This window comes from Cuculus canorus, chromosome 9 (assembly GCF_017976375.1).
Source record: "Cuculus canorus isolate bCucCan1 chromosome 9, bCucCan1.pri, whole genome shotgun sequence".
In the NCBI taxonomy this organism is placed as follows: Eukaryota; Metazoa; Chordata; class Aves; order Cuculiformes; family Cuculidae; genus Cuculus; species Cuculus canorus.
The window spans coordinates 26,638,380-26,663,642 of record NC_071409.1 but is presented as its reverse complement, the minus strand read 5'-3'; the positions used below and the strand labels follow the sequence as shown (position 1 = coordinate 26,663,642).

Here is a 25,263-nt window from a genome sequence, read left to right as displayed (position 1 = left end):
GCAGGGACAGGACGAGGGGAACAGATGAAAAAGGGGAGATTGAGATGAGATCTTAGGGAGAAATGTTTTGCTGAGGGTGGGGAGGCCCTGGCCCAGGGTGCCCAGAGCAGTGGTGGCTGCCCCATCCCTGGAGGGGTTCCAGGCCAGGTTGGATGGGGCTTGGAGCCCCTGATCCAGTGGGAGGTGTCCCTGCCCATGGCAGGGGTGGCACTGGATGGGCTTTGAGGTCCCTTCCAATTCAATCCATCCCAGGATTCTTTTGTATTTGTAATAATGAAGTGACCAATTTGTCAGTTCTCCGGTGACATGAAACTCAGTCACACACAGATATTCCTTAACGCGTCTCCACAGCTCCTCCACGAGTTAAATCACCTCCATCTCCTAAATCTCCTACAAGAAAGAACGGAATGACCCAGTAGCGAGTCCTGTGTTCTTCAGGGAGCAGCAATCACTCCAGGGCTCGCACTGCAAGGACTCTCCATACTGGAAATCTGATCCCAGATCTTCACAAGAGCGGGTCTACTTTTTCAAGTATAAAAACACCCAAAAAGGATCAAACCAGAGGACAAGAAGACACAAAACTCCACGAAGTGCTACGATTGACTCGCACCCAATGCTGCTGTTACTGCAAAGCCTCCAACCAAGGAGTGTCCACGCGCTCCGGTGCCTGGGCTGGCTGCAACCCAACCTTTGGGAAGCAGCTCCCGGTTCCCAGTCCACCATCAGGGAAGGGGCTCCTGCTTCCAGCCCAGCTCTGGGAAGGGGCTCCCTATTCCCAATCCACCCTCAGGAAAGAGGTTCCCTGCTCCAAATCGAAGTCTGGGAAGCAGCTCCCTGCTTTGAATCCAGACTCCGGGAAGGGGCTCCTGCTCCAAACCCACCCTCAGGAAGGGGTTCCCTGCTCTCAATCCAGACTCTGGGAAGGCAATTCTGCTCTCAATCCAGACCCTGGGAAGCAGTTCCTGCCCCTAATCCAGCTCTGGGAAGAGGTCCTGCCCCCAACCCACCCTCTGGGAAGGGGTTTCCTGCTCCAATTCAAGCCTGGGAAGAGGTTCCCCGCTCCCACTCTAAGTCTGGGAAGCAGCTCCCGCTCCCAATCCAGACTATGAGGAGGGGTTTCCTGCTCCCAGTCACCCCCGGGAAGGGGTTCCCCGCCCCCAGCCCAGCTCTGGGAAGGGGCTCCCCGCTCCCCGCTCCCAGCCCAGCCCCTCGGAAGCGGTTCCTGCTCCCAGTCCGCCCCCGGGGAAGCGGCTCCCTGCTCCGGATCGGGCCCCGGGAAGGGGCTCCCCGCTCCCCGCCCACCCCCTCGCGGCCGGTTCCCCCCCGCCCCGGGCCCCGCTCCGCTCCCCGCTCCCCCCCCGCTGCCCGTGTCCGCACTCACCGGGCCGGCGCGGGCGGGGCCCGACGGGAAGCGGAACCGCGGCCGCAGCGACCGCCCATCGCCCGGAGCCTGCCGGGACAGCTCGGGGCGGGGCGGGAACGGGAATGAACCGGGAACGGGGCGGGAACGAGCCGGAATGGCACTAGGAGAGGCACCGGGAATGGGGCCGGGAATGGACCGGGAATGGCACTAGGAGAGGCACCGGGAATGGACTGGGAATGGATCAGGAATAGACCGGGAATGAGCCGGAACGGCACTAGGAGAGGCACCGGGAATGGGGCCGGGAATGGACCGGGAATGAGGCCGGGGATGGCACCAGAACGGCACCGGGAATGCACCGGGATGACACTGGGAACCTTGCCGGGGTGGTGTGAGCATTGCACTGCGGTAGCACCAGGAATGCACCGGGATAGCACTGGGAATGACACGGGTAATGGTCTCAGGACGGCACCACCGGGATGTGCTGCTGGGACAGCACCGGGATCCGCTCCCAGGGCGGCACCAGGCCCGGAGCCAGAAACCCACGAACCACACAGGCACCGCACCGGGAATGCCTCAGGGATGGAACCAGGACAGCACCGGGAATGCTGCAGGGAATGCCACTGGAACCCATCATTTGGAACAACCCCCAGGAGCCTGCACTGGGAATGTGGCTGGGATGGCACAGGGATCTGCTCCCAGGAATTCCGCAGAGCACAATCCCACACTGGCAGTTCAGTGAGCACAGCCACCGCCCGGAGCCCAGGCTGCAGCAGAGACAGCAGCGTACCTGCTCCCAGGGCTTCTCTTCCAAAACTCCTGTGACACACTGAGTCTGCCAGATGATTTCCCCAGGCACCCACCCGCCCTGCAGCCCGGACCGCACCTACCCCGTCAGCCCAGGCTTGAAGCAACAGCTGATTTATCCTTCATAGAGTCATGGAATGGTTTGGGTTGGAAGGGACCTCAAAGCCCATCCAGTGCCACCCCTGCCATGGGCAGGGACACCTCCCACTGGATCAGGGGCTCCAAGCCCCATCCAACCTGGCCTGGAACCCCTCCAGGGATGGGGCAGCCACAGCTCCCTGGGCACCCTGGGCCAGGGCCTCCCCACCCGCACAGCAAAACATTTCTTCCTAAGATCTCATCTCAATCTCTCCTCTTTCAGCTGAGAACCGCTCCCCTCGTCCTGTCCCTGCACTCCCTGATCCAGAGCCCCTCCCCAGCTTTCCTGGAGCCCCCTTCAGCACTGGAAGCTGCTCTAAGGTCTCTCCACAGCCTTCTCCTCTCCAGGCTGAACAACCCCAACTCTCTCAGCCTGTCTTCATAGCAGAGCTGCTCCAGCCCTCAGATCATCTCCGTGGCCTCCTCTGGATTCGCTCCAACAGCTCCATGTCCTCCCTGTCCTGAGCACTCCAGAGCTGGACCCAGGGCTCCAGGTGGGTCTCTCAGAGCAGAGCAGAGGGGCAGAATCCCCTCCCTCCCTGCTGGTCCCACTGCTCTGGATGCAGCCCAGGACACGGGTGGTTTCTGGGCCATGTGTGCACACTGACAGCTCATGTTGAGCTCCTCCTCCCCCGCACCCCAAGCCCTTCTCCCCAGGGCTGCTCCCAATCACATCATCCCTCATCCCATATTGAAATTGTGGATTTCCCCAAACCAGATGCAGGACTTTGCCCTTGGTCTTGTTGAACCTCATGAGGTTCACACAGCCCTACTCCTCCAGCTCCTCGTGGTCCCTCTGGATGACATCCCATCCTTCTGGTGTGACAACTGCACCACGCTCGGTGTCATCTACAAGCACCCTCACCTGTGGATTCCCAAATCCTCCACTTACAGATTTTTGCCCCTTGCCATACTTATTCTCATTTGTCCAAAGGACGCTGCTGTTTCCTTTCCCTGGGCTGGGAGATCAGTCCGTGTAGCATCTTTGCTTTGTAAGGAATTCAACCTGTGATTTTCAACTGGTATCATCAGATTTTAAAATCCTAGGAGCTTTCAGGCAATGAAGACCTTCCAGAGCCGGGTGGCAGCGTGGGACGTCACTGTTCCAAGGGTCAGACTGCAACATGGATTGACTTACCTGCTTAAAAGCGAGAGCACTGGAACAAAGCAGCTCTGGGAACTAAAAATCCCCTGGGAGATATTATGATCCCGCCCCGCAGCCCGGCTGCGCTGATGTGGTTAAAGCAGCTGCCACGTCTCTGTGCAATTGTTCTCCTGGGTCGGTCCCTTCCCCCCCGCAGATGCAGCGCCTGACGTCTCTGAGGTAGCGATGAGGAACTGGCGCAGCCCCCGTCATTCAGCACCCGGGCGAAAACAAGAGCCCAGTGTCCAGCACTTCCCAACCTGTCGTGGGCGAAGTCACAAGACGAGATTCCATTGAATTCCCAGCAGAAAGATGCCCAGGAGGTCCTGAAGCTACAGCTGGACGGCGATAAAAGGATTGTGCTGCCAAGCAGCCTCGGCTGCACACAGAGCACCCAGGGTTTTCATTGGTCTCCCTCACACACACCCTCCCCAAATCACTGGGTTTCATGAACTCGCAGCTTAGAGATTGAGATCAAAGGGAGAAATGTTTTGCTGTGAGGGTGGGGAGGCCCTGGCCCAGGGTGCCCAGAGCAGTGGTGGCTGCCCCATCCCTGGAGGGGTTCCAGGCCAGGTTGGATGGGGCTTGGAGCCCCTGATCCAGTGGGAGGTGTCCCTGCCCATGGCAGGGGTGGGACTGAATGGGCTTTAAGTTTCAATCCAATCAAAACCGTTCCATGATTCTACTCCAAGAGTATCCCAGGAGCCACTGTAAGTTCACAATGCCACCTACTGACAAACACCAACCAGGCCCTTCTGTCACCCAGAGCAACTCGCCTTCTCCATAATTTCCTCTCCACTTCCTTGTACTGATGGCTGAAGGCAAATTTTCTAAATACCTGCTGCTAGTCAGGATCTTTTCACCAGCTTTCACCTCCCAAGGGTTATTCCTTCCTCTTCTGAAAGAAGGTGATACCTCTTTCAAATTTTCTCAACGCTTTCAGCTCTAATTTGCTAACAGCAGCCAAGCCCTCCCACTTATTTATGATTCAGTTATTTAGAATCACAGAACGGTTTGGGTTGGAAGGGACCTCAAAGCTCCTCAAAGTTCCACCCCTGCCATGGGCAGGGACACCTCCCACTGGATCAGGGGCTCCAAGCCCCATCCAACCTGGCCTGGAACCCCTCCAGGGATGGGGCAGCCACCACTGTTCTGGGCACCCTGGGCCAGGGCCTCCCCACCCTCAGCATCACATATTTCTTTCTAGTGTTTAATCTAAATATTCCCTCTTCCAATTTAAAGCCATCCCCCCTCTTCCTGTCACTCCAGGCCCTTGTAAAAAGCCCCTCCTCAGCTTTCCTGGAGCCCTTTTCAGCACTGGAAGCTGCTCTAAGGTCTCCTCGCAGCCTCCTCTTCTCCAGGCTGAACAACCCCAACTCTCTCAGCCTGTCCTCATAGAAGAGGTGCTCCAGCCCTCGGGTCATCTCCGTGGCCTCCTCTGGACTGACTCCAACAGCTCCAGGTCCTTCCTGTGCTGAAGATTCCAGAACTGGACACAGGGCTCCAGGTGGGGTCTCAAAGAGTGGAGCAGAGAGGCAGAATCCTCTCCCTCCCTGCTGGCTGCGCTTCTTTTGATGCACCTCAGGCCTCCTGGGGTTTAAGCAGTCCCAGTTATTTAAGCCTCCTCCTGTCTCAGTGACGCACAGAACATCTCTTCACAAACACACACATAAGTCATCCATACAGTATAAACAAGCTTAACACCCAGAGACTTTAAGGACAGAGAAATGTTTTTCGTACCCTTAATAACCGATTCCCAAGTCCGTTGGTTTAAATCCCAGAAATACAAGAGGTAGCTCCGCAGTGGGAGCAGGCTCCAGGCCAGGGGGAGAGGAGTGAGCCTCCGCTCTGGGCTGCAGCCGCTTTGCCCGTGGCAGTCCTTCTGGCATTCGTCCAGCTTTCCACAGCACTATTCCCACCCTCCATCTGCTCTGGGTATCGAGAACCACCATAACAGCCTTCTGGCATGTGAAAGGTCTTGCTAAGAATTCAGCCAAGGGAACTACTGCCCAATGTGGGACCCCTTGCACGTTAGCAAGGTATAAAGAACAGCAGAGTCAAATTCATTTCGGAAGCTGATGTAATATCCCATTAGTTCTGCTGCATGGAGGCCAATCATTCCTTATTTCTTTACTCTGAGGAGGTCACTGCGGAGAAGTGTCCGTGTTTGCAGACAGCAGCCAGAATCAGGCTGGAGCAGAGCCCCGTGGCAAGCAGGGTCAGGACACACACTATGGAGCTGTGTTGCCTGAGCCCCACTGGAACCTGCAGAATCAATTCCTCGGGGACCTACAAAGAAAAATAAAGGTATTACATGCATTTAACAAGCTGCTACTTCTTGACTGTGACTTAGAGGCTTGGTAACCAGACCACTATTTAATCAACCCTTTGCTCAGGCTTCTGGGACTCAAAATCAAAACCGAGGTCATAGAAACACGAATCATACAGGCTGGAAAAGCCCTCTCAGCTCATCCAGTCCAACCATCAGACCAACCCCCTCGTGCCTGCTGGACCATGTCCCGAAGTGACACCTCTACACAGTTTCTGAACCTCTCCAGGGATGGAGACTCCACCCCTGCCCTGGGCAGCCTCTGCCAGTGTCCTTCCCCAGCTCGGTTGCTAAGTTGCTAATCCCAGAGAAAAGCCAGCAGTTGTTAAAGGAGAACAAAGAATTCCCACCAAAAAGGGAGGACTCACGGGTTTGCGCATCGTGCTGTACCACTGACAGGGGCCATCGGGTTTGCTTGAACACGGAGCCTCCACCTCAGCAGGCGTCCAGCACTCTGTGGACAGGCGATCTATGGAAGATAACAACACATCAGCAGGATCCAGACAGGATGAAACAAAACGGCCTGCAAGGCTTTTCCAAATCAAGTGTCTTTCCTCCACAACAGCTAGATGGAATCTACTCCCTAAAAGCCAGTAGAGGAAGCAGCACTGACAGAAACGTGGCAGCTGCTCAGTGAGGCCCGAGTGGTGCTGGGCAGCCCTTTCCACGAACTCTGTGACTCTCAAACTCTGCGACTTAGCCTGGACAAGAGAAGGCTTTAGGGAGACCCTAGAGCAGCTTCCAGTACCCGAAAGGAGCTACAAGAAAGCTGGGGCGGGACTTTTTACAAGGGCATGGAGTGACAGGATGAGAGGGAATGGCTTTAAATTGGAAGGGGTTTAGATGAGACATTAGGAAGAAATTCTTCATGCTGAGGGTGGGAAGGCCCTGGCCCAGGGTGCCCAGAGCAGCGGTGGCTGCCCCATCCCTGGAGGGGTTCCAGGCCAGGTTGGATGGGGCTTGGAGCCCCTGATCCAGTGGGAGGTGTCCCTGCCCATGGCAGGGGTGGGACTGGATAGGCTTTGTGGTCCCTTCCAACCCAAACCATTCCACGATTCTATGACTCTTCCCAATACAGCAGGCACCCAAGGAAGAACATCACTCGTGTGGTATTTTGGCCCTTCTCTCCTTGACAGGGGAGTGAACTCATCACTGGCCTGCCAATCCCTCAATTTTATCCAGGCAGTGCTAATTTCTCTTCCCTGACAACACAGGAATCTTTCTTCCATGTCTCCTTGTTGGCACATGCAAGAACTCCCCTCCAATACTTCGACTGCTTTCCTATTAATGTCATGTTTTCCTGCTCATAAGTAGTGAACGTAGCAGAAGAATGGGAAGATACCATCCTGCTTTTTCAATTGTCTTCCCTGCCCCTAAGTTCATCCCAGAAAATCAAGTGAGGATAAAGATGCTGAGCATCATTTGAACATTTGACTCGGAAGTTACCAGTTACAACACACAAAGGTGCAGCGGCAGCAGCACAGCACCAAGACGGCTGCTGGCAACTGATCTGCCTCTGGTCAGGCAGCAGCAGCAGTCAGAGAGGAAGACAGTGTGGTCTTTATTGGGGCCACTATCTTCCCCTTGTGTTCATGTGACTGCCAAGAGCTCCACCTCCAAAAGACACATCCAGAACCAAATTCCAGGCTCTGGATTGCCCATGGTTATTCCTCTCTCTCCAAAAGAACACCTAACAAGAATCTCACTGTCACAGCAGCAGCGCAGCACTTCTGGGCTCTTCAGAACAACCGACGCTTCCTCGCTGTCCTCTGCAGGCCGGTGGTACCGCCCATGCATGGGCAAGACGGCTCGGAAACAGCGGGAACACCAAGGGTCGGGTTCCATGTACAGGAGAACAAGAAGCTCTGTGGCTGAGTACTCGGGAGCCTCCACATCAACGGCAGCAGGAACTAACACTGCCTGCAAGCAGAGGAAAATTCAGATGAGATTAGGATCAGAATGGACACAAGGGAGGGCTGCGGCAGGGCAATACAGGAACATGCTGTGCGTGGTTCTGGGACTGAAGCAGGCACTGTCGCTGTGGTAACAGGCTGCAGCACCAGAAAGCAAAACACCTTCTCACATTCTATTGTCTAACTCGGACTTCCAGTACTGAAAAGGGCTCCAGGAAAAGGGGTTCATTGTCAGGAAGACTAAACTTGAAATTCTGTCCTTATGCTGTTCCAAAATAACTTTTCAAGTCTCTCCAATGAGTCTGTCTCACATATGAGAAGTTCACAGTGCAGCCATCCTACAGGCAGACTTGAGGCATTGGCCAAACCATAGAACCACAGGACGGTTTGGGTTGGAAGGGACCTTAAAACTCATCCAGTTCCATCCCTGTCATGGACACGGACACCTCCCACTGGTCCAGGGGCTCCAAGCCCCATCCAGCCTGGCCTGGAACCCCTCCAGGGATGGGGCAGCCACCACTGCTCTGGGCACCCTGGGCCAGGGCCTCCCCATCCTCACAGCAAAACATTTCTTCCTAAAGATCTCATCTCAATCTCCCCTCTTTCAGCTGAGAACCGTTCCCCTCATCCCATCCCTGCCCTCCCTGATCCAGAGCCCCTCCCCAGCTTTCCTGGAGCCCCTTTCAGCACTGGAAGCTGCTCTAAGGTCTCCCTGCAGCCTTCTCTTCTCCAGGCTGAACAACTCCAGCTCTCTCAGCCCGTCCCTATAGCAGAGGTGCAGTGGCTCCCTGTGCGTGTGGATGTATCAGTAGCACACAACATCAGGTGATGCTGATTGAGCCGAGAGATACAACGAGACGCCACGGTGATACCACGCAGCGTCTCTTTCCAGGAAAAGGAACTGATTGATCGCTTTGATTCAACAAGCCAGATAATGACCAGAGATCACAACTTCCTGAGTGTACACACCGTGATCAGAGCAACTGCCAGATGTCATAGCTTTGGGCCATTACCTTTGTTAAATTGTGCCGCTGCAGCGATGCCAGCTCGTAGGGATCCACGTAGATTCCTGGGGGAAGACGAATTCTGGCTGCCACTGTGCATCCTCCTGCATCCTCCCCTCCTTCACCAAGTTCTACCTTCACCAGCAGCTCCCTTCAAAGAAGCAACAGAAGAGAAACATTTATGTCTGCATTTTAAAATATGGAACACACACCCCAAAACGCGTTGGATGCAGCCCTCATATTCTGTGTTCACAAATTCAAACAACAGTTCCCTGTTCTCCAGAGAGGAAGAGGTAGCTCACCCTACTCCCAATCCATGACCAAAATGAAGATTCACTTCTTTCTCACCCTGCTCCTGCTGCCAGTCCATGGCTGATCCAAGCCAGGATGCTCTTGGCCTTCTTGGCCACTTGGGGCCATTGCTGGCTTATGTTCAGCTGCTGTCAAACAGCACCCCCAGAGCCTTTTCCACAGGGCAGCTTTCCAGCTGCTCTTCCCCAAGCCTGGCACATTGCCTGGGGTTGTTGTGACCCAAGTGCAAGCACGTGACCTTTTTAAACCTCAAACACTTGGCTTGACTCATGGATCCAGCCTGGCCAGGTCACTTTGCAGAGCCTTGGCCCATGGATCCAGCCTGGCCAGATCCCTCTGCAGAGCCTTGGCCCATGGATCCAGCCTGTCCCAGTCCCTCTGCAGAGCCTTGGCCCATGGATCCAGCCTGGCCAGATCCCTCTGCAGAGCCCTCCTGCCCTCCAGCACACCGACATTTCCACCCAATTTAGTGTCATTTGCAAACTGAGAGGCCACTGATCTACTTATCCAGATCATAAAGATGTTAAACAGACTTGGCCCCAGCATGGAGCCCTGGGGACACCACTTAGAAACACTTTAGAAAGGTCCCTCCTGCTCTTCTTCTGTCGTAATGCTTAAGACACCTGACTGTGCTCGTGCACTCCTGGTGCCCAGCCACGCCTGTGGTCACAGCTCAGTGAGTCGATGCTGCTCTGCACAAACTAGGAGAGAAGCTGCTCCCCAGATAAAATTCCCCAGGACGCTGTTCTGACATGGTGGCAGGGAGACACTCACCTGTGGAATCCTGCTTGCAGAAGCTCCTGCGTGACAGTGGCATGCTGACAGGCAGCATGCACATCTGCAATGACAGAGCGAACAGGGAGCAGTGTTAAGAGAACAGCACAGGCAGTTATCACCTGGTATAACCTGTAAAACACATTGCCCGCAAAACCTCATGCAGCAACAGGGAATCACAGAACCATAGAATGGTTTGGGTCAAAAGGGACCTCAAAGCCCACTCAGTTCCAATCCCCTGCCATGGGCAGGGATACCTCCCACTGGATCAGGGGCTCCAAGCTCCATCCAACCTGGCCTGGAACCTCTCCAGGGATGGGGCAGCCACCACTGCTCTGGGCACCCTGGGCCAGGGCCTCCCCACCCTCACAGAACATTTCTCCCTAACATCTCATCCCAATCTCCCCTCTGCAACCCCCGTTCCAAGTGTGATTCCTTGTCCACTGCTTCTGCATCGATCTCTGTCAGATCCACATTTTCACAAGGAATCACAGAATGGCTCGGTTGGAAAAAAAACTTTGAGATCCTCGAGTACCACCGTCCCTGTCCACGCCTAAACCACATCCCTGAGCACCTCATCCACTCGTCTGTTAAACCCCTAAAGAGATGGGGACTCCACCACCTCCTGCGCAGCCTCTGACAGTGCCTGAGAGCCCTGCAGCGTGGAACAGTTGTTCCTGATGTCCAACCCGAACCTGCCTTGGGGCAACTCGAGGCCGTTTCCTCTCATCCTATCGCCTGTCACTTGGAAGAAGAGCCCAGCACCCACCTCACCACAACCTCCGTTCCGGGAGCTGCAGATAGCGATGAGCTCTCCCCTCAGGCTCCTTTTCTCCAGAACAAGCAGCCTCGGGTCCCTCAGCCGCCTCTCAGACCCTCGTTCTCAGAAGGGATTTGTTCTCAACCGTTCAGAGCGGACTCCTCTGTTACGCCCCTTCTCCTCTTCCTCGTTTCTCCCCCGCCTCCTCCTCACATTCCAGCCCCCCACTCCCTCTCCGCCGTGACCAGGAGGCACCGCCCGCACTTACGGAGGGCGCAGAGCAGCGCGGCCGCGGCCGCCGCTCCCGCCATGCCGGGCCGCCCCCCGCTGGGGCCGCCCATGGCCTTCGCCTGACCGCACCGCGACTTCACTCCGAGCTGCAAAGGGCACCCACCGGTAAGCGCGGCCGAGGCGCTTCGTTGCCGCCTCTCTGCCCTCCCGCCGTGCCCTTCTGCGGCGGCGGGAACCGGTTGGGCCCCGCCACGGCGAGCAGGCAGTGCCGAGGGCAGCACCGAGGGGGGGCCTGAGGCGGGGGCCTGGCCGCACCGCCGCGAGGCCCCCGCAGGCTGCTGGCCGCCCGCCGCTTTCGCCTGATCCTCTGGTGCCGCCCTCCCCTCGCTCCACAGCGCGAACGGACAGCCCGGTACGCGCGGCCGCGGTGCTTCATTTCTGCCCCTTCTTCCGCCCTCTGCGCCGTTTCTCGGCGGCGGGGAGCGGGCGGGCTCCGCCACGGCGCGCAGGCACTAGAGCGGGAGCGCCAACGGGGTCCTGAGGCGGGAACCTGGCGCCGGGCCGCGGCGGACCCCGGTCCCGGCCCCGGCCCGCTGCTTGGGGCGCCGCTCGCCTGCGGGCAGCCGGACCCCCGTTACCGGCTCCAGCGGCTGCTCCGGCCGAGTTCCGCACCCGGGGATCCGCCCGCCCCCTCACCGGCCCCGGTGGCCCTCGGTGACCCCCCTTCGCCGGCCCCGTTCCGAGGCCCCATGTCTCCTTTTCAGTCAGCACAAGTGTCTCTGGAGAGGCGTCTCCTTCCCTCCACGTTCAGAACCATTGAACAGCAGAAGTGCTGCAGCTGTCGTGGGTTTGCAGCGTTGAGAACATCGCTGCGAATCTGAACACTTGCCTGTGTGATTTTTTTTACCAAGTAGGGAGATTTCTCAGCTCTCCTTCAAATAGCTTTTGAGGAATAAAGCAATTTGTCTTGTTTTGGAGATAAACATTGATTTTGGGGGGTATAATTTGTCACTCTGCCTTGCTGCAGTCCCCCGGGCAGCCAGAGAAGAGAGAACCTTTGTGATTGTGTATTTTCGCTTTTGCTTCCACCTGAGTTGGGGCAATCCAAGCACAAATCCAGGATGGGTGGAGAATGGGTTGGGAGCAGCCCTGAGAAGGTCTTGGGGTGCTGGGGGACAAGGAGCTCAACATGAGCTGGCAACGGCCCAAAACCAGCCCAAAGCCCACCCATGGGCTCACAGCCCAAAAACCACCCGTGTCCTGGGCTGCATCCAGAGCTGTGGGACCAGCAGGGAGGGAGGGGATGAGGGGATTCTGCCCCTCTGCTCTGCTCTGAGAGACCCACCCGTAGCCCTGGGTCCAGTTCTGGGGTGCTCAGCACAGGGAGGACATGGAGCTGTTGGAGTGAGTCCAGAGGAGGCCACGGTGATCGTGTGAGGGCTGGAAAACCTCCTGTATGAGGCCATGCTGAGAGAGTATCACAGAATCACAGAATCAAGAGAAGAATGAGGGGAGACCTTAGAGCAGCTTCCAATGCTGAAAGGGGCTCCAGGAAAGCTGAGGAGGGCCACGTTACCTTGTGTGTGATCCCAATTCCCAGCCCAGGTTTTGTCTATAGTGAATCCAGCATGTGGGAGTCACCCTGCTACCCAGCCCACAGGGCCCTGGGGGTCTGGTTCCACAGAAACTGGGAGACTTGTGGTGTGGCAGCCACTGAACTAACAAGAACAGTACTGAAAGAGACTCCTGCTTTCTTTCCCTTTTGTCTTTTCCTGTTTTCCAGAGAGCTGTGGCATTGCTGAGGACACCTCTGATACAGCAGGAGCGCTAATGACGTATATTGCAAAGAAGTGTGGTATCTGCTTCCAGCCTCCCGCCATTATCTTGATCTACAAAGAAGATGGCAAGGACAAAACTCGCCAGCGCATCATGCCTGTCAGGCATTTCTCCAGGTTCTCAGGTGTGGTGAGTTTCTTGCAGCATTCCCCAAGTGGCCAAGAAGGCCAAGAGCATCCGGTTCATCCTCCCTGGACTTGGTGCTGGGGAGGCCACACCTTGAATCCTGGGTTCAGTTTTGGGCCCCTCACTCCCAGAAGGACATTGAGTGGCTGGAGCGCGTCCAGAGAAGGGAACGGAGCTGGGGAAGGGGCTGGAGAACAGGGGTTCTGGAAGGCGGCTGAGGGCCCTGAGGGTGTTTAGCCTGGAGAAGAGGAGGCTGAGGGGAAACCTCATCGCTGTCCACAACTGCCTGAAAGAAGGTTGTGGTGAGGTGGGTGCTGGGCGCTGCTCCCAAGTGGCAAATGATAGGACAAGAGGAAATGGCCTCAAGTTCACCAAGGAGGTTTCGATTAGATATTAGGGAAATTTCCTTGCTGACAGAGTGGTGAAGCCCTGGCAGAGGCTGCCCAGGGTGGTGGGGGAGTCTCCATCCCTGGAGCTGTATGAAAAGTGTGTAAAGGTGGCACTTTGGGCCATGGTTCAGCAGGCATGGGGGGGTTGGGCTGATGGTTGGACTGGATGAGCTAGAGAGGGCTTTTCCAACCTTGACGGTTCTGTGATTCCATGATTTTAAGTCCCCTCCAGACCCAGCACAAGGAACAGGCAGTTGGTAACAACATTTTTAGCATCCATCAGGCAGCTTCTTGCCAGCACGCAGGGAGTGCCAAGATGCTTTTCTGGGGTGACGCTGCCTCCCCTGGGGAACCAAGGACTACATTTTTGCCCCAGTGGTGACTCTGCTCAGCGTGGAGGTCTCACTTGAGAGAGTTTGGGATCTGTTTAAAGGAAGAGATTTGCTTGTAGCTCTAACTCTTGATGGTGGCTTTCTCTTTAGACTGTAGCTTGGCTGCTGAGCAGCTGAAGAACAACCCTCGGCACAAGGCTTACCTGGAAAGAGTCTCCCTGCGGCAGCTGGAGAAGCTGTACCGTTTGCTGAAAGGTCATCTAGAAGGAGAGAGCCTGGAGGAGAGCTTGGAAAAGTTTCAGCAGGAAGAGACCATTGACCCAGAAGAGGATATGAACAAACTAGATGATGAGGACCTAGCCAAAAGGAAGAGCATCATGGATGAGCTGTTTGAGAAGAACAGGAAGAAGAAGGATGACCCAGATTTCATCTACAACGTTGAGGTTGAGTTTCCGCAGCATGAGCAGCTGGAGTCCTGTGGCTGGGACGTGGAGTCAGATGAAGAATTCTGATTCCAGACAAAGATGTCTTGGATGGGCACTTCTGAGACAAATCTGGTGGTCCTGACAGAGAGAATGCCGTCACCGCATGGGTTCTACTACATCATTCTCAGTTCATGCCATTAATGTGCACTGTTGGCTCTCAGAACCCAGGGCCTGAGGAGCACCTCCAGGTTTAAGTGAACTTGGTTTGGGAAGGCAAACTTGATGAAATGGAAACTGAGCAGCTGAACTGACTGAGTGGTTTTAGTCTTTCCCTATGTAGGAGTGCCTAAATAATTTTAATTTATTTACTTATTTACTCTTTCATTCATTTACCTTTCAGTCAGCGTTGGCCAAGAGCCTCGCCAGCCTTGCTATGGTTTCTGTTCAGCTTCGTCTGCCAACAATGTGGTGGATAACTGGGTCTTGAAAGCAGTGGTAAAGCTTCGTTGTGTCCCTATAGTGTTACTTGCTGCAGTCATAGAATCGTGGAGCGATTTGGGTTGGAAGGGCCCTCAAAGCCCATCCATTCCCACCTCCTGCCACGGGCAGGGACACCTCCCACTGGACCAGGGGCTCCAAGCCCCATCCAACCTGGCCTTGGACACCTCCATGCCACGGGAGACAGCACAGGGACAGAGTTAGGAGTCGCTGTTGTCCCTCGGGCGGCTTCCGGGCAAAAGAAGAGCTGAAATAGGTCGAGGGATTCCCCAGCTGGAGCCTGAGTAGAGTTTGAAGATTTTGGATAAAAATAGGGCCAGGAAGCAGCCGTGTCCTTAGGCAGCAGGTTCCCAGAGCCTTACTTGCACCCAGTGGTGCTGGTTGCCCAGCCCAGCAGCCACCCAGGGACCAGTGACCTCAGTCCTTGTCCCCACACCAGAACTGGGAAGGATGCTGCTCTGCCAGCCCCATGCCAGCCTTGGCCCCTGCTGCCCCCCCAACATGTGCCCCACACCAGCCTTGGCCCCTGCTGCCCCCCAACATCTGCCCCATGGCAGCCTTCGCTCTCGCTGCACCCTGGCATCAGCCCCAATGCCACACTAGCTTTGGGCATCACCACCGCCTGGGACAAACCCAGTGTGAGATGGAGTGACATGAGACTGGCTGGTGGGTCTCAAGCCCCCAGTACATCCCCCATCGCCTGACTGAGCTCATCCAAGTCCAGGCAAGGACATGCCCCCCCCATCCCACCCACGCTGGAACCACCACTTGCTTCCTCACATGCCATGTTCCCGTTAAACTCAGGCACACATTTCACTGGAGACATCCCAGCGCTGTGAGAATGAAGCTGCTCTGTGTCTCAGCACGGCTTCTGAGCGAGCACAAACCACCCTCACCTCGTTTCCTCCCACGGGAACCCTCCAAGGACCGACACCGCTCTTCCCCAGGTGCTGCTGGTCCAGCCTGCGCCCCGGGGAGGGGTGCAGGAACTCCCTCAGCCCACAAGAGTGGGGCTTGTACAACGAGGAGGAGGGCTTCCTCTTCTTTTATCTCCTTTGCATCTGTTTGACACAGCAGTTGCTTGAGAAGAAGGAATTGATGGTCAAGTATTACCCGTTATCATTTATTCTCCTTTCTCTTAGTCAATATTTTACTTCGTTGTGGCTTGGGCTGGTTTGGATGGGCTCTTCTGGCCAGGATCACCACTAACAAAGCAACACCACCAGAAAGACAAAACGTGTCTTTCAGCTGTGCAGACAACGCCTGTCTTATCAGCACACACAGGAGTGCACACTCAGGGCTGCTGGAGGGTTTGACGGTGCCGGCAGCTGCTGCGGGAGAGGAGGCATGGGGAGCGGCTGCCACCGAGACCTTTCACCACAGCCTCCTGGTGATGGTGCCTCCAGCCCCAGGCAACTCGTGGAGGCTGGACACGGAATCAGAAGATGTTTTGCAGCAGAGAGTTGGCTACGGGATGGATAAATCATAGAACCATGGGATGGTTTGGGTTGGAAGGGACCTCAAAGCCCATCCAATCCCACCCTCTGCCATGGGCAGGGACACCTCCCACTGGCTCAGGCTGCCCAAGGCCCATCCAACCTGGCCTGGAACCCCTCCAGGGATGGAGCATCCACAGCCTCCCTGGGCCAGGGCCTCACCACTCTCATGGTGAAGAAATTCTTCCTAATGTCCAGTCTAAATCTGCCCCTCTCCAGTTTAGACCCATTCCCCTTTGTCCTATCCCCACAAGCCTTTATGAACAGCCCCTCTCCAGCTTTCCCATAGGCCCTTCAGGTACTGAAAGGTCACTGTAATGTCTCCTCTGAGCCTTCTCTTCTCCAGACCGAACAGGCTCAACTCTCTCAGCCTGTCCTCGTAGGGAAGGTGCTCCAGCCCTCCAATCATCTTTGCAGCCCTCCTCTGGACCTGTTCCATGTCCTTCTTACGTTGAGGATTCCAGAACTGGACACAATCCTCCAGACGAGATCTTACAAGAGAGGAACAGAAGGGCAGAATTCCCTCCCTCGCCCTGCTGGCCACACTGCTTTTGATGAGCCCAGGACACAGTTGGCCTTCTGGGCTGCGAGCGCACATTGCTGGCTCCTGTCGAGCTTCTCATCGACCAGCAGCCCCGAGTCCTTCTCTGCAGGGCAGCTCTCAAGCACGTCGTCCCCCATCGTGTACTGAAAATGGAGATTTCAGCTGAAAACTTTTCTTCCTCGTCCTGTCCCTGCCCTTCCTGATCCAGAGCACCTCCGCAGCTTTCCTGGAGACCCTTTCAGCACTGGAAGCTGCTCTAAGGTCTCCCCACAGCCTTCTCTTCTCCAGGCTGAACAACCCCAACTCTCTCAGCCTGTCCCCATCCAGGAGGTGCTCCAGCCCTCGGATCATCTCCATGGCCTCCCCTGGACCCGTTATAACAGTTCCATCTCCTTCTTACATTAAGAACTCCAGAACTGGACTCAGGGCTCCAGGTGGGTCTCTCAGAGCGGAGCAGAGGGGCAGAATCCCCTCCCTCCCTGCTGGTCCCACAGCTCTGGATGCAGCCCAGGACACGGGTGGTTTCTGGGCTGTGAGCACTCGTTGCCGGCTCACGTTGAGCTCCTCCCTCAGCACCCCAAGTCCTTCTCATAAATAAAAGGAACTGCCTGAAGTGGGGCAAAAACCAGCGCTTGAAGGGCAACTGTCCATGCCCCTCTGGCCAAGAGCGTTCAGTGTCACGTCTGCTTGGCTCTCACCAACATCAGCTGAAGGCTCCTGCTGGAGATGTGTCCTCTCAGGATGCCCAGCGTGGCCCCGGCTCCACCACCAGCCGCAGCCCTGTGCCCTTCACATACCATTGGGCATCCAGAGCTGGAACAGCAGCTCTCCCATGGTCTACCATCCCTAAAGTCCCCATTTCAGCTATCTCAGAGGGGTTATCATGTGTAAATCTGACAATCCACTCCCAAGCCCTTCCTTCTCCTCCTCCTCCTCCCCCGGCCCTCAGTAAGGGCTGGACACCCCGCACCGGCTTTTCACCATTTTTAGCAGCTTTTCCTTGAACGTGAGGAAGACAACAGTGAAGGCCACCAGGAGCGTCAGGCAGGTGGGCAGGGCCAGCACCAGGTAGAGGAGGGCCAGGTCGGCCGTCTGCCAGCGGCAGCTCCTCAGGACGGGCTCGGGCAGCGCCCAGGGGCGCAGCGTGCGGGAGGTGTAGTTGCAGGTCACCTCCCGCCCATCGAGGACACGCAACTCCTCGACCCGCTGCAGGGCGTCCCACCAGCCCAGAGTGCAGCAGTTGTAGGGGTTGCGGCTGAGGTAGACCTCCCGCAGGCTCTTCCCCAGAGGTGTCCGTGTGACGTCCGACGGCAGAGCTGGGAGGCAGTTGTCCCGCAGATCCAGGCTGCGAAGGTTCACGACACCCAGCGAGGTGGGGAAGAGGGTCAAAGAGTTCCCTGAAAGGTCCAAATGCACAAGGCTGTGGAAGGCAGAGAAGTCCACGGCGGTGGAGGAGAGGCTGGTGTTCCTCAAAGACAACACCTGCAGCGTCAGAGCGAGGTCCTGCAGCCACTCCAGGTCCCCAGACAGGACCTGGTGATTGTCAGAGAGGTCCAGGTGGATCAGCGATGTCCCCTGGAAAGGGTGGCCACCCAGTCCCCGCAGACCACAGCCGGCCAAGGAGAGATGAGTCAAGGTCTCAACACCCCTGATGTCCACACAAGGGGGACTCTCTGCCTCAACTGCCTCAACTGGCTGGGGACAGAGGTCGACCCGGTTGCGGCTGAGGTCCACGGTAGTGATTCTCCTGGTGTGGGTGAAAACCCCGTGAGGAAGCGTCCGCAGCTGGTTGTAGCTGAGGTTGAAGAGCTGCAGGTTGGGCAGGATGTCCCCAGCATCCACCTCCAACCCCAGCTCTGCCAGCCGGTTCTGGCTGAGGTCCAGCTCCATCAGCATGTCCAAGGGGTCCCCTTCCAACAGATGAAATGTCTCCAGGCAGTTCTGGTTGAGTTTCAGGTGGGTCAAGGAGGGCATCTGGGCCAGGAAGCCCTCTGGCAGGTACCAGACCTGGTTCTGGCTCATGTCCAGAAGGCGCAGGGAGGAGAGGTTGCTGTGGCAGATCTCATCCCAAAGGCTGACCGTCGTGATGGTGGTGGAGTTGCCATCAATGAGCAGGAACTGTACTGTGACGTTGGCCAGGGACGTGCCATTGGGGAGGCGCTGGTAGAAGCTCATCTCGTTGTCCTTCAGCAGCAAGGAGTGCAGCTTGCTCTGCCGGGGCAACAAGGGGAAGAAGAGGAGGCGGTTGTGGGACAGGTCCAGCACCTCCAGCTCAAAGAGGTCATCACTTTCCAGGGCCAGAAACCACTCAATGACGTTGTGGCTGACATTGAGCACCCTAAGCTGTGTCAGGCCAAACTCCACTACGCACGGGAGGTAGTTGTAGGCTATGTTGAGCTTCTGCAGCCTCTGCAGCCCTTCAAAAGCTTGGTCTATCTCAAAGATGTAGTTCTTTTCCAGGTTCAGCTCCAACAGCTGTGTCAGGTTCACAAAGATGGACGAGTCCAGCCTCATGATGATGTTTCTGGCCACGGACAAGGATTTCAAGGAGGATAGGTTCCAGACCAAAACTGATACCATGTCCTCAGTGAGGCGGTTTCCAGCTAGGTCCAACGTCCTCAAGGCTGGCAGAGCAGAAAGAGCAGCTGCTGTCAGTGAGTAGTTGGTGAAGAGGAGGTTCTCTGCCAAGGAGAGCACATGGAGGCCTTGGCTGTTGAGGAAGGCCCCAGGCTCAATGAGCTTCAGCCTGTTCTTGGTCACGCTGAGACACCGCAGCTGGTGGTATGAGAGCAGAGAGGCGTTGCCCACAACCTGGATAGTGTTGTCATCAAGCAACAGCTCCTCAGTATCTCCTCGAAGGTCTCCTGGGATGGAGCTCAGCCATCTCCCAGTGCAGTCCATGGTGCTCTGCACCTAAAGCAAGAAGCGGAGACACAACGCTGCTCTGAGAGGTGGGCGATGAGGGGAGATGAGGAGGGAGAAGCTTGGGGAGCGGAGTGAGGACAGAGAAGGCAGCTCTATGGAGCCTCAGTGCCACGGTCCACTCCTTAGCTAAGGCAGTAGCTGGCAGGAGAACGGTCTGGAGACGCTGAGGCTCCCGGGCTTTGCCAGGCAGGATCAAGCAGTCAGAAGGGTGGGGTTTGCAAGAGAAGACTTACGGCCTCGCAGCCACCAGGAGATGTTGCCCAGGCTTTGGCTGCCCCGCTTCCCCATCGCACTGCCAGGAGGACCAGAAGCAGGGATAGACCAGGGAGCGGGGCCTCCATCTCAGCGGCGGCAGTCCTGCGGAGAAGGAGACAGCTGAGAGGGTCGAAAGTTGCAGACCACTCATCCCAAAAGGCTGCGGTTTCCCTCACGGCAGTGGTGATCCTTGTGCACTTCCAGCCTCCACCCGTGGCAGGTGCACAGCTCCTCTTGTTGCCCCGGGAGCAACTCAGAGGTGATGAGCTTTCAACGTGACATAGTGGTGGCCACCATGCGCTGGCCACAGAGAAAGAGCAAAGAGTTGTCCGGAGATTGCCCAGAGCAGTGGTGGCTGCTCCATCCCTGGAGGGGTTCCAGGCCAGGTTGGGTGGGGCTTGGAGCCCCTGATCCAGTGGAAGGTGTCCCTGCCCGTGGCAGGGGTGGGACTGGGTGGGCTTTGAGGTCCCTTCCAACCCAAACCATTCCATGATTCTGTGATTCTATAAATAAATGCCATTTTGATAAGACATTGTCTTCACACTTTTGTCTGCTTTGGAGGAGGTTGACTTTGGAATCCCTTCCAACCCAACCCATTCTATGATGATTCCATGACTCTAAAAGCCGCGGCAGGGAGCCCTCATGGGGGTCCACCAAGGAGAGCCTGGAGGGCAGGAGAAGAGAAGGGCTGGGGTGGTGACAGCTCAGACCCCGCACGGGTCGGCACGTGGGAAAGGCACCACAGCTGCTCACAGGCACCACTGAACCTCAACCCTAGAGCAGAGGCTTCCTCCCCCACCAGGGCTCACAGCCCCCTCGCTGGTGCCCATCCCTGCCCTGGGGACACCGACCCCCTCCAGCACCCGCCGCTGCCAGAGCAGGGGAAGCAGAGGCTCTCCAGCACCGGGAGCCCTATGACGGGCTTGGTGGAACCAGAGCTGACGGCATCTGCATCTGGGGAAAAGCTGAGCCTCACGCAAATGAGCAGCGAGGGCTCGGCAAGAGGCGTTTTCATAACTGCTGGTGCGTGAAGGAGAATCAGAGACAGGGTAATTCTGGCAGCCCCGGCAGCCGGAGCGGCACAGGGAGCAGGGGACACAGCCTGAGTCCTCTCCTTCCCTTGGACAGCCAAAAGGGGGGAAATGATGTCTTAACGAAACAGTATCTATTTATAGAATCACGGAATTGTTTGGGTTGAAGAGACCTCAAAGCCCATCCAGTGCCACCCCTGCCATGGGCAGGGACCCCTCCCACTGGATCAGGGGCTCCAAGCCCCATCCAACCTGGCCTGGAACCCCTCCAGGGATGGGGCAGCCACCACTGCTCTGGGCACCCTGGGCCAGGGCCTCCCCACCCTCAGCATCAAGAATTTCTTCCTAATGTCTCATCTAAATCTTCCCCCTTCCAATTTAAAGCCATTCCCCTCATCCCATCGCTGCCCTCCCTGATCCAGAGCCCCTCCCCAGCTTTCCTGGAGTCCCTTTCAGCACTGGAAGCTGCTCTAAGGTCTCCCCACAGCCTTCTCTTCTCCAGGCTGAACAACCCCAACTCTCTCAGCCTGTCCCCATCCAGGAGGTGCTCCAGCCCTCGGATCACCTCCGTGGCCTCTTCTGGACCCGTTCCAACAGTTCCATCTCCTTCGTACATTAAAGACTCCAGAACTGGACCCAGGGCTCCAGGTGGGTCTCTCAGAGCGGAGCAGAGGGGCAGAATCCCCTCCCTCCCTGCTGGTCCCACAGCTCTGGATGCATCTGGTGGGATGGAGGGGAAGGTCCCCTTCCCAAGACTGGAGCTGATGCACAGCAACTTGACCTGTCCCAAGCCCTTGGTCTCCAGCAGCTCCTCACACCCAGGCATGGTGGCAGCAGAGGAACCTTGCTGTGTCCTCATTGCTCTCAACATATGAGGGCTTTGGCTCCAGCTCGCCGTTGTCCCCTGAACCCGTCCACAGAAGCTCACACTTTCCTCCATCCAGCTCAGCCTATTTTGGGCCTCCATCCTCCTGCAAGTCCTCCCTGGGGCCACAGGGATGGAGAACGTGAGAAGGAAACCACAGCCCCAGGGAGGAGCCCACGTACAAGAGGTTTGGTGGCACCCGGGGCGCTCCCCACGGCGCACACCCGCCTCGCGCGGCCCACGCAACCGCGGCCCCTGCCAGCACGGCCACAGCGATGCGCCACCGCCACGGTTCTTCCAACTGGTGATGGGATCCCCTCAAAATCCGAAAGGGTTTCCCCTTCGCCCCAGCAGAGGTGCCAGGGGTGGGTACTCACCGCGTAGGGCGGCGCACAGGGTTTGCCGCAACTCATCCTGCAGCCACGGCCACGCCGGCAGCTCTCGAGGGGACCAAGGGGAGGTGGGACCCCACTGGGCTTCTCTTGCAGCCGCTTTCTGGCTTAGCACTAATATAGCCTTTGCGGAAGGAGGTAACGGAAACTGCAGTCACATGGAGGCAGAGAGCGTGGCCAGGCCCTTCGCTTACTGATCTCAGCACTTCCAGCCCGGGTCATGCCCTCGCTAACGGCTCCGCTGCAAGGAGGAACCGCGGGGTGCAGGGATGCTCCATGGAGCCTGCGTCCAGCTCTGGAGTGCCCAGCACAGCGAGGACATGGAGCTGTGGGAGTGAGTCCAGAGGAGGCCACGGAGATGATCCGAGGGCTGCAGCAGCTCTGCTATGAGGACAGGCTGAGAGTTGGGGTTGTTCAGCCTGGAGAAGGCTGCGGGGAGACCCTATAGTGGCCTTTGAATACCTGAAGGGGCTCCAGGAAAGCTGGAGAGGGGCTGTGGATCAGGGAGGGCAGGGATGGAATGAGGGGGAATGGCTTTAAATTGGAAGGGGAAGATTTAGATTAGACATTGGGAAGATAATACTTCACCACAAGGGTGGGGAGGCCCTGGCCCAGGGTGCCCAGAGCAGTGGGGGCTGCCCCATCCCTGGAGGGGTTCCAGGCCAGGTTGGATGGGGCTTGGAGCCCCTGATCCAGTGGGAGGTGTCCCTGCCCATGGCAGGGGTGGCACTGGATGGGCTTTGAGGTCCCTTTCCAACCCAAACCATTCCGTGATTCTATGATGCAGGGGAACCATCTGGGTACACGGCCCTCCCACACACCAATTCCTACATGAAAGTCAGCAGAAATGGCTTTTCCCACAACTGCTGGGACAGAGAGAGACAAAAATCCACATTTCCAGGGCAACCCGAACAGCGAGGCTCCCTTCCTCCATCCACCTCTGCTCTCCGTCTCCCTCTCCACCCCACACCTGCCCTCTCCTCACGCAGTTTGCCTGGATTTACCCTGCTGGGAAAGAGAAAGAATTCAGCCCTGCAACAGGATCCCGGCGGGAGCGATCGGGCAGTACCTCCCGACAGTGTGTGGGCTCCGAGTCTCAGGCGCTGGTGCCAACAGGACCTTCTGGAGCAGCTGGAGATGAAGCAGAAGCACACCAAGTACCCCAGCCAGGGGCACCCCAGCCAGGGACACCCCCACCGCCGCAGCCAGCGCCAGGCACTGCGGAGGTGCTTTTGTTTCCTTCACCCTCCGTCTCATTTCTTCTTTAGAAGGAGATTGAGCTGTATCTCCCGTGTCACTCACCAAAAAGCCCTGTGGTTTCATTTCCTCCATTTTCAAGGAAGTTTGAAGTACAAAAATCAAGAAGGAAAAGAGAGAAACACTCCTTATCCAAGTGAACCGGAGCAGATGGCAGAACCTCCTCAGTGAGGCGAAACTCCCGCGGCATCGCTCGAGGTCACATGAAGACCTGAGAATGGATGATGATTTCAACCCCACTCCTCATCCCTAAAACCCTGCCATGAGCCCAACCCACAGAAAAAACTCTTCTCTGATTCTTGGAGAGGCAGGAGCCAGCCGAGATTCACCCAGGGCTGGAAAGCTCTGAATCATAGAATCATCATAGCATCACAGAATGGTTTGGGTTGGAAGGGACCTCAAAGCCCATCCATTCCCACCTACTGCCATGGGCAGAGACATCTCCCACTGGATCAGGGGCTCCAAGCCCCATCCAACCTGGCCTGGAACCCCTCCAGAGATGGGGCAGCCTTGACTTCTCTGGTTCCTTTGACCCTTTGGTCTCCAAAAAGTACAAATGCCCTCTACAGGGCTCAGGAGAAAGGCAGAAATTGGTCTTAGTAGAAAGTAAAACCCTGTTCCGAGAGTGCTGGGCCATGCGGAGAGGGAAGAGCGGAGTTGGTCAGCGGCTCAGCCACAGCCACTTCCCGGACCCCGGCAGCGGGGCAAGGCTGAGCCCCAGCCCCATTCCTGCAGGAGGGTTCAGCAGAGGCAGCTCCGTCCCTGCGGTCATCCATTGCTCTTCCTTCTCCCACAGCGGACATCGTGCGAGGTGTAAATGAGGAGGAAGCGGGCTGCAGAAGGAGAGCCACAAAAGTGATCTCTTTTCCTCCTCTGCTCAGCCACACGCGCGGCTGAGCCCACTCCGTGGCCACGTTCCTGCCACCTCTCACAGCCTTCCCTCACCTGCCTTTCCCAGGATGAGGATTTGAGGTCTGCACAAGGGATCCACCACCACTACAGCAAAGAGAACCTTCTCCTTGGAAAGCAGCAAAGTGCTCGGATCACACAGTCTTTGGAGCAGAGCGTGCAGACGCATCAGATGCTGAAGCAGCAGAGCCTTGTAGCAACCAGGAGCCGAATGCATCCACGCTTTTCCAACTCAAGATCAGAGACAGACACTACTGGAAATCTGGATGCTCTGGAAAACTGCCTGTGATGCATCTGCAGGAGAAGCAAGTCCCCACCAGCCAGAAAAGACAGCTGATCTTTCCTCCTGGGAAGCCCCACAACAAGGTTGCTCGCATCTACAGTTTGGGTTTGTTTCACCTAGACCTGAAAGCGTTGCCCAAGTTTTTTTCCCCACAGCATTACCAGATGTGGATGAATTGATCCCAGTTTTGTGCTGTACAATCAAATAATCCAATAAAAGATTGGTTAACTAAGAGCACTCAATCCACCCCCTCCAGCACGTTTACCCAAGCTTTTAGCATAAAACTATCAGGACCGGTGGCTGTAAGTCACCAGGAGGAGAAGGTATGGACAAGTCACTGCTGTCCCATCATTCAGCAATGCAAATTGTTGCAAAAAGAACAACTCCCACTTCTAGTCACACGTCCTCCCTTCCTGCTGCCGTTCTGCTTACAAGAAGTGAGCAATTGTGTCATTAGTGCGAAGGGAAGTGAAACTCCCTCAGCTCCATACAGAGCAAAGTGTATCGCACCCAGCTTTCCCCCATGGCCAGGGAGCCAACATCCCTGCTGCCAACATCTCACAACTCTTCTCCAGGTGGTCTGATGGCCCTCAGGGCTGGAAGGTCTCTGGAGCATTCCCACACTAGTCTCCCTTTCCCTCTTCAGCCCTGGGGTCCAGCATCCATCCTTTCCCACGGGATCCTTGCGGGACAAGTGGCAAAGCCCAGGCAGCCTGCGGGGTGTGGGGCCTGGAGTGCCCTCTTGCACTCGAGGCATGTTCTCTCGGATAAGAAAACAGAAAAAAAATGCCAGGATATGAGTTTCTCTGGTTTTTAAGCGAACTCTAACACGAAGGTGATGTCATTGTTGTATCTGAAACCTCATCCCTGCAGCTGAACCTGGGTGAGATTCAAAGCAGGCTCCCACCTTTCTGTTTGAGACCTGGAC

General features: G+C 56.6%; 4 protein-coding genes across 7 annotated transcripts in view; 1 reads left to right on the top strand and 3 right to left on the bottom strand.

The window, feature by feature from the left end:
- The window catches only part of PAK2 (p21 (RAC1) activated kinase 2), a 32,440-nt gene extending 30,976 nt beyond the window's left edge, over positions 1 to 1,464 (bottom strand). The window contains exon 1 of one of the 2 annotated variants that reach the window (XM_054074989.1): positions 1,382 to 1,464. The gene's annotated coding sequence lies outside the window, so the exon portion shown is untranslated. The remainder of the gene's footprint in view (positions 1 to 1,381) is intronic. The other variant, XM_054074992.1, reaches the window with a different exon arrangement.
- A 4,047-nt stretch (positions 1,465 to 5,511) lies between these two features.
- On the bottom strand, positions 5,512 to 10,896 carry PIGX (phosphatidylinositol glycan anchor biosynthesis class X). Its single transcript, XM_054075014.1, has 6 exons — positions 10,810 to 10,896; positions 9,782 to 9,845; positions 8,705 to 8,846; positions 7,485 to 7,698; positions 6,147 to 6,247; positions 5,512 to 5,738 (listed from the first exon to the last, which is right to left on the bottom strand). The coding sequence occupies exons 1-6, from the start codon at positions 10,880 to 10,882 to the stop codon at positions 5,580 to 5,582; spliced, it is 753 nt and encodes a 250-aa protein (XP_053930989.1). The 5' UTR covers positions 10,883 to 10,896; the 3' UTR covers positions 5,512 to 5,579.
- Positions 10,897 to 11,076: 180 nt separating this feature from the next.
- Positions 11,077 to 15,027, top strand: CEP19 (centrosomal protein 19). 2 transcript variants are annotated; one of them, XM_054075018.1, is made up of 3 exons: positions 11,077 to 11,184; positions 12,556 to 12,732; positions 13,606 to 15,027. In XM_054075018.1, the coding sequence occupies exons 2-3, from the start codon at positions 12,603 to 12,605 to the stop codon at positions 13,965 to 13,967; spliced, it is 492 nt and encodes a 163-aa protein (XP_053930993.1). In that variant the 5' UTR covers positions 11,077 to 11,184; positions 12,556 to 12,602; the 3' UTR covers positions 13,968 to 15,027. The 2 variants fall into 2 exon arrangements, with proteins under 2 accessions (XP_053930993.1, XP_053930992.1); XM_054075017.1 differs by lacking the exon at positions 11,077 to 11,184 and adding an exon at positions 11,343 to 11,682.
- A 136-nt stretch (positions 15,028 to 15,163) lies between these two features.
- On the bottom strand, positions 15,164 to 22,185 carry NRROS (negative regulator of reactive oxygen species). Of its 2 annotated transcripts, XM_054074985.1 has the most exons (3): positions 21,872 to 22,183; positions 19,577 to 19,700; positions 15,164 to 19,331 (listed from the first exon to the last, which is right to left on the bottom strand). In XM_054074985.1, exons 2-3 carry the CDS (start codon positions 19,682 to 19,684, stop codon positions 17,364 to 17,366), a joined length of 2,076 nt encoding a protein of 691 aa, XP_053930960.1. In that variant the 5' UTR covers positions 19,685 to 19,700; positions 21,872 to 22,183; the 3' UTR covers positions 15,164 to 17,363. The 2 variants fall into 2 exon arrangements, with proteins under 2 accessions (XP_053930960.1, XP_053930961.1); XM_054074986.1 differs by lacking the exon at positions 19,577 to 19,700 and having other exon boundaries at positions 21,872 to 22,185.
- Positions 22,186 to 25,263: the final 3,078 nt, after the last annotated feature.